The 8,093-nt window shown below is 33.6% G+C and overlaps 1 protein-coding gene across 1 annotated transcript; it reads left to right on the top strand.

Annotated features, from left to right (window-relative positions):
• The first annotated feature begins 436 nt into the window (after positions 1-436).
• LOC125833510 (probable serine/threonine-protein kinase PBL16) lies at positions 437-4,932 on the top strand. The gene is made up of 6 exons (XM_049512672.1): positions 437-668; positions 1,788-2,095; positions 2,192-2,327; positions 3,735-3,871; positions 3,968-4,091; positions 4,406-4,932. The coding sequence occupies exons 1-6, from the start codon at positions 605-607 to the stop codon at positions 4,795-4,797; spliced, it is 1,161 nt and encodes a 386-aa protein (XP_049368629.1). The 5' UTR covers positions 437-604; the 3' UTR covers positions 4,798-4,932.
• Positions 4,933-8,093: the final 3,161 nt, after the last annotated feature.

Here is an 8,093-nt window from a genome sequence, read left to right as displayed (position 1 = left end):
GTATTAATATAAAATTAGTTGATTTCTTTTATATCTAGTGTTATACTTGCAATTAATTTTCCTGATATTATGCACATTATTTGTTATTACTTATTCTTAATCGATAGATCATATTCAATTCAATGATACATGATTTTGAGGCGCAAATTACTTGATCCTTTTGAAATATTCTATTAAATTCCATTTATCACATTGTTTGTAAGCGTTTTTCAACATTATTAACATATTTCCAATATAAGATTTTTTAGTTTGAAATAAAAATAGGATAAACATAAAAATGAAAAGAGAGTAGTATTATGTTATGTGATAAAAGTATGAATGTTTATTTGAGTAGGACCCAACAGAAATATTGAAAAGGAAGGCGCACAACTCTATTTGTGCTACAGACAACACAACACAAAGCCACTTCCACTTTCCCACTTTTTTCTCCATCATTCTCACAACGAAACTAAATCCATTTTCACACACAAATATCAGGTTGTTACTATATTAGTTTCTTCATCAAACTAATAAAGATCCTTTGTTATTCTTGGGGTTTTGGCTAATTCTCTTGCCTCATTTTTAGTAATGGGTCGTTTTTGAGAAGTTGGGGTTTTATACTACAATGGGAAATTGCTGCTGTTGGGGGCAACCTTCAATATACAGAGTCTCTTCTAATGCAAAATCTGGTCAGTTTTTCGCATTTTTTCTTCTCTTTACCACTTTACAAGGTTCATTTTTCCTCTGCCTTTTCCTTGTTTCTATAAATAGTGATAGAATATTGGCTTTTCGATAAGTTTGGATTTCGTTATACTTGGCAAGCTATGTATGCAACATAAGAAAAAGTAAAAGGGTTCCGATTTTACTACTTTCTTTCTACTCTATTGTTGAATCTTAATAATTGAATCCCTACTATGTCCAATCAGTCACTCAAAAGTTGTACAACTACTCTGCTTCTTGAATACAAATTTAATTTTAAATTGTTTAACTCCTCTCTCATAGACGGAGATTGATTAATCTGCATAATCTTTATGTTGCATATATGTACTTACACAAATGGCTCATGTCCTGCTTTTTGTCACTGAAACATTAAAATTAACAGTTAGCTTTCATTTCTCTAGTCAATTGATTTTTTCTAGCTGAATCTAAAGATGATGTGTGCAGTGGTGGATCCAGGATTTTTGTTCAGGGGTTTCGAAAATAAAAGTATAAACGTGTATATATAAGCCAACAAAATAAAATTTCAAGAAAGTAGTAGTATATAGTTTTAGTGGCGGACCCTTATCTTTTTTTGGGTTTAAAACCACACTTTTAGCATGATTCGAACCTTAAAAACTAAAAAAAACCTTAATCCAGGGATTCGAACCCTCGACATGAGGCTTAATTTAAGGGAAAATGCCGTTGGGCTATCTCTTTCTCCTTGTCATTGAGGGGGTTCAAAATATATATATCCACATAAATATAGAAAATTACGTGTAATTTTTTGCCGAGGGGTTCGGGTGAACCCCTTGGAACCCACGTGGGTCCACCCCTGGATGTGTGTTCCTTAATTTATTTAATCCATGTGATCTGGCATAACACTAAAAAAACGGAGGTGTAGTTTGTTGCATCGTTGACATGCAAAATATTTCAGAGCTTGTTACCATGTTTCTGATTTCATTTTAATATTTGATACTTCACTTGATAGGTAGTTTCAGAGAAACATAAACCACTTATAGTTGCCTTGTCACCGTCCAAAATAAATGTCAATATGTGCCCCAATTTCAGTGGTGAATATGTATCATTTTTACAATTTTACTTCCTTTCAGAGTCTCCTAAAGATGAAAGTCCATCTCAAAAGGCAAGGATGGATCACACTAAGATGCCTTCAAATCCCGAAGAAGTAGAAGACCTGCGTCGTAGTTCAGCCACAAATCCATTGATTGCATTCTCCTTTGATGAACTTAAGATAATAACGTCCAACTTTAGACAAGATTACATGCTGGGTGGAGGAGGATTCGGAAATGTTTATAAAGGATATATTACTGAAGATTTGAGGAAAGGATTCCAGCCAATTACAGTAGCTGTTAAGGTTCATGATGGAGATAACAGTTATCAGGGACATAGGGAATGGCTGGTAATTAGCCTTGTGAAAATTTTTCCATATGATTTATGTTTTCTTCAATTCTCTGAATAAATTTTTCAACCCCGTATTTTCTTTCATATCTTCCAGGCTGAAGTGATATTTCTGGGCCAACTTTCGCACCCAAATTTAGTAAAGTTGATTGGTTACTGCTGTGAAGCTGAACATCGAGTTCTTATATACGAGTATATGGCTCGGGGAAGTGTTGAAAACAATTTGTTCTCAAGTAAGTATGATTAGTTCTTTTCTAGAATGTGATACTTTAGATCTTCATTTTAATGATCTGTAGTAATGGTACGTAATGGAAGAATTCTCAAAGTAAGTTGTTCTAGACACATGCAAAGATTGTAAATGGCTTGGAATCAGGAACTTTTTTTGAAGTGCATCCTGATCCGATCCCTCCTAATCGTTTTCACCTATCTATTATTTTGTTTATCTTAGCATGCCCTTACTCTAATTTGAAATCCGTCCCTACCCTCTATCTCCAATCGCCTTCATGAGTCTGGATGTACTTTCATGATATCATTCCCCATTAAGCTGTGCTATGATTAGTGTTCATTGTTCTCAAGCATGGGAAGTGACAAACTTGCCATAAAGGGGACCATGGACAAGCATATATAAAGTATGATAATATCTTGAAGTGGAGCTACTTTCAACTGGGGATATCCGTCTATGTGTTAAAATAATACTATCTTGAACACCCTCTAAAAAGTGCAGCCAAAAGAAAAAAAGAAGGTAATGGATAAGTTTTTCCATGATATTCTGGATCAGTGCATATGTGGTCCCTTTTTGACTCTATACAATGACTAACATTTTGTGTTATGACTAGTCGTGATTCCCCTCCTCTCCTCCTTCCCCCCTACTCTTCCTTTCAAAAGTAACAAATTCTCCTCTGGTAGAAACCTTCTACTCATTTATGGTTTCGATTTCTATATGAGAAAGCATAAAATGAAAATTAATTTATACGATGTGTTACTTTCAAGAATTTCACCTAAATACTAGAGTCCCTTTTGCTCCAAATTGATTAGTATATTTTGGCAAAATTTCTATCAAATGCTCAAGTATTAATTATCATGTTGCTCCCCTTGTTGGACAGGTTTCACTCTGTGGAACTTACATATATAAAAATTTCTGCTTGAACACTAAGTGTCTCTATGAAGAAGAAGAATTTCCGTCTTTATGACTCCACTTCCCTACTTAATTTTGCCTCATTCTTTTGAGGATAATATTAGTTGTTTTTCACAGCTTCATTAAGAAAATGTTGGGATCTTTACAACTAGCTTTCAAATTTGTCTGCAGTCAACATGCCTAGAATCTTTTCTTCTGATTGGATCAGAAATTCATCTTCGTAGTTACCACTTGGTTTGTTACCTTTAGCTTGTGGAGTATACATTAGAAGTAGGGAACAAACCTCTAAAGCATTTGAATTGTTTCTGAGGCACCTATTCCTCAGAGTTACAGATACACTTCCCTCATCAGAAAGGATGACTGGAACTACTTATTTTGAGATTTACCAAAAGTCTTTAGTAAATGGTATTAATCAAGTTAAGCCTATATTTTCATGAATGTCTATTTCTTACTTAGTGAGTCGTATTACATGTCACTATGCTTATGTAGGGTTTCTTGATTTCAGGAGTATTGCTTCCTCTTCCGTGGTCCATGAGAATGAAGATTGCCTTTGGCGCAGCTAAGGGGCTTGCTTTTCTGCATGAAGCTGAAAAACCTGTTATCTATAGAGATTTTAAGACATCTAATATCCTGTTAGATCTGGTAAGTGTTCTACATATCCATATTTTATTCATGCATGATTTCACTCAAATGGCTTCAGCTTAGAGTGAGTATACACTGCAATCTTTATATATACAGGAGTACAATACAAAACTCTCTGATTTTGGCCTAGCTAAAGATGGACCAGTTGGTGACAAATCTCATGTTTCTACTCGCATAATGGGAACATATGGATATGCTGCCCCTGAATATATTATGACAGGTAAATTTATCTGTCTTTTAGATACATATCGTCTCTCTTAATAGAATATGTGCAACAATCTTTTCTGCATTAAAACAACATAGAGCTTAACTTGAACTGGAGTAGCTTTTAGGGACAAAGTGCTAAGAAGCAATTTCAAAGTGTTGAAACTGAATTTAGTGATGAGCAGTTACGTGCTTGAATAGAAGTGTTAGAAGTTGAAAATAAGTGTATTTGGTGGAAATTATACTGTCATCCTTGAATGATATCGAGTGGTCCACCTAATATTGTTTTCATTTTCTTTATCACCGCTAATGCTTTTGCTTTATCTGTAGGTCATTTGACTCCTAGGAGTGATGTTTATAGTTTTGGAGTTGTTCTTCTCGAGCTTCTAACGGGAAGAAGATCACTTGATAAATCCAAACCAGCCCGAGAACAAAACCTTACAGATTGGGCAGTTCCATTGCTTAGAGAAAAGAAAAAACTGCTCAACATTATAGATCCAAGACTTGATGGAGATTATCCCATAAAATCTGTTCATAAGGCTGCAATGCTTGCGTATCATTGCCTAAATCGCAACCCGAAAGCACGACCTTTAATGAGAGACATTGTAGATTCCTTAGAGCCTCTTCAGATACCTGGTGAAGCTCCAACAAGTGAGAAGCCTACTTTGACTGTGATCACTAATACGCCAAATGGAGTTATCAAAGAGAAGGTGCAAACTTAAACATGATTACAAGGTTTTCTAACTTCATTAGCATTAATAGAATGATTTGGTACAATATTTTACTTTCCTGTAATACATTACAATGTTTGGCGTTTTTGTAATACAAATAAATAGAGTTTTTATTTAGTCTCCCAATTTAATAGCAGTTTTCAATTCTTTTTATCATACTGTTAATGGTCCTTCTACACTTAAATACCAGACTAATTAGAACCGTGCCAACTCACACATCACAAGACCCGGAGCCCCAAGGCAAAAGCCCAAGGTTATTTCACAATTTACATTCCATGATACATCAAGTTGTTAACAAGATTGTGTATGAGCTTGATAGTGATGACGCAAAAGAGAAAATCGAAGTGTATTTTGAAGTTGGCAGGTAGAGAGTTGAGTTTTATTGTTGATGACGATGGTTTTACTGAATCATCAAGTGTTAGGGTTCAATTGAAGCATTCAAGTATTCCAACTATAAGAATGAGTCGGACAAAAAGCCTTAAAAATCAAGTCTCAAAGTCTTACTCCCACTCACAAAGGGGTGGGATTAAAAAGGACTTTTGGAAGTGAAAAATAAGAAAATATGCCACAAGTTCTAAGTACGTGGTACAAGAGTTTTTTTTTTGTTTTAATTAGTGTTATGCAGTATGCACTATGCTCCTTTATAAAATATTTTTTTGTATATCCAAAGTTTTTCTACTAACACAAAGACCTAACTAATAAAAGTGGTTATCTTTTTTTTTAATTATCAAAAGTGCAAACATATTTGAAGCTCATCGATCAGGAGAGAAAATGGAGAAAATGCTCTCACAAAAGGTATCTTTGTCCTCTTTCACATTCTCTTTTTTTTTTCTCAATCTTAGCACATCAACAATCTTTTAAACAACTTGATCTTCTCGAACAAGGATTCATTTATCTTCATTGTACAAAAAAATTAAATCTGCATTTACCTTTTATCATCATTGAGCCACTTTTTATTTTATTACTATGTGTTGCTTCTTTGTCCTTTGTAGTGATTTGTGAATACATAACTAGAACATTACTTTAAGGGCCAAGGGGGATAAATAATCTATTTATGTGATCTAAGGTAATATTTTTTAGCTTCTTCGTATTCTTGTGATCTAAATATCTGATTCTTCTGAATTGTTAATAAACAATGTATAGTTATTATCATTACCAAATATATTACTATAAGTGGGAAGAGTTTAACCCCAAAGTTGATTTACCTTTTTAACCCTACAGTTTTAATAAATATGAATTTATTATAAATTAAATTTGCTTTTCAGACCTAATTTAATTCTCCAGAAACGTACAGTAGCCTCATCGATCACTGTAACAGAAACGTATAGTTACTGCTCAACCTCCTCGATCAGTGCGACAAACCTTTTCCGACTCTCAAGTTCAGTTGATCGTACACCTTATCATATACTTCACTCATCTATATAAATGTCTCCAACAACATGTTATTGTCCATTAATATGTTACTCATTGTCAGGTAAATTTTTTTTCTCCACTTTATTTATCAAGAGCTACTCTGGTTTTCCTATTTACTGTGTATGTAGATCTAGCTTATTTCGTTTTATTGTATTTATCATGAGTCGCTAATTGTTCTAAAGTTGGAGTCTTTGTTGAGGAAGCATCGTCCGAATGCACTTTTTATTGAATATTTCATATAGTAGTTTAAATAGGATATGTAATGGTTGAATATGTGTAAGACAATATTAATATCTTCCCCATAAGTCTAAATAGATAAAATGATATTGTTTATATCGATTTGACTCGATTTGCGATTTGGTTCGATTTTCGGTTCGATTTTATACACCCCTACTTGATGGTATCAATAATGGAAGAATGCCAGTTTTGGTGACTAGCAAAGCTTTTAGGAAGTAAAAGACTTGTCCAAATGGACAATGTAAGTAGACATCTCTCCTGAGGTTCCTAATATTAAAGAAGAGCTAAAAAGAAAACAAGAAAACAGAAGAAAAGGTACTCCTAACATAGTTTTTTTCTCTACACTGTCATTCCTTCTATAACACAGCCTCAAGGAATTAAAAAAATATGAATTGTTGGAAATATATGTTAATTTCTTTTAAAAGATTATTATTTAATGAATAATTGTCTTTTTATTTACTTTCATATTTAGAATTGTAATTTATTGTGAAAATCATATTGCTTAAAAGAGTATGATGGTGATTGTAATTGAAGAGACATGTTGGTTCCTCCACGGTTACAAGTCATTTTCTCATTACTTTGGATCTCTCATTTTTTTTTTATTGGCATTACTATAGTGGGATTTCAATAAAATGAGCTTCATTTTTTTAGCTTCTTATTACCTGCGGGAGTCCCGCTGCCATTAGCATTCCATGAACTTTGCTCTCTTTTATTTGTATATTGCCCTTTGATAAATCAAAGAGATCGCTGAGAGAAATTGATATTACTTAATGGGCATGGTTAAGTATAAAGCCATATTGAGTTAAAGCAATAGATATGGATTCGTATGTTTCTACAATTTGTTCTACATTGTCACCATTGATGAGAATGTCATCAACATATACCAAGACTAGGTGGATGTTTGCCTCTTGAAGACTTTCTTTGTACTGCAACTCATAGCTCTTAAGTAGTTCTCTTTTAATATCGATTGGGTATATGTTCATTTAACTTAAGGCTTTTTAAATTGAATTTTGTTTGATTTGTCAAATACTTTATCTTGCAAGTGCAAGGGGCATAAGTTGTTTAGGTGCTTAATTAATTAAAGAGAAAAATATAAATATTTATAGTCGGTAAGTTCCTTCATCTTTTCCATATATCACTCATTTTCTTGTCACTATCTTCCTTACTTTTGCGGAATAAATATGGGAAAAGGTAGAAGTACTTCCCTAGACTATGACCCAAATTCCAGAGACACAACTTAACTAAACTAAGGTCCTTTACCCCCTGAACTCATTTTGTACACCTTTTTGGCTTACGTGACATCCAAATATATTCCACGTGCCTCAACTGCGTGGAGTCACGGGGTGTGCCACATAAGCCAAAAGGTGTACAATATTATATATAAAATGAGTTCAGGAGGGTAATAGGACCTTACTTTAGTTAAGGTGTGTCTCTGGTATTTCGGTCATAGTCTCGGTGGGATACCTGTGCCTTCTCCCAATAAATATTTGTAATAGTAATTTATAAATGCAGAGGAACAAGTTAATTTTTCCTCTCGCATAATATTTTCATCACCGTATTATATTTTTGTTTTTCTTTTATTTGTATATTGGCCTTTTTATATGCATTTATTTATTGCACCATATAATTTTTGGTTT

This window comes from Solanum verrucosum, unplaced genomic scaffold (assembly GCF_900185275.1).
Source record: "Solanum verrucosum unplaced genomic scaffold, falcon-dt-bn FXZP01000105.1, whole genome shotgun sequence".
Lineage (NCBI taxonomy): Eukaryota > Viridiplantae > Streptophyta > Magnoliopsida > Solanales > Solanaceae > Solanum > Solanum verrucosum.
This window is presented reverse-complemented; position numbering and strand designations above follow the sequence as displayed.

Bases quoted from the DNA above. Each gene is read 5' to 3' on its own strand.
- LOC125833510 (XM_049512672.1), top strand. From the start codon at position 605: ATGGGAAATTGCTGCTGTTGGGGGCAACCTTCAATATACAGAGTCTCT. The intron at 2,096-2,191 runs GTAATTAGCCTT...CATATCTTCCAG, and splicing joins AGGGACATAGGGAATGGCTG to GCTGAAGTGATATTTCTGGG. The intron at 2,328-3,734 runs GTAAGTATGATT...TCTTGATTTCAG, and splicing joins TGAAAACAATTTGTTCTCAA to GAGTATTGCTTCCTCTTCCG.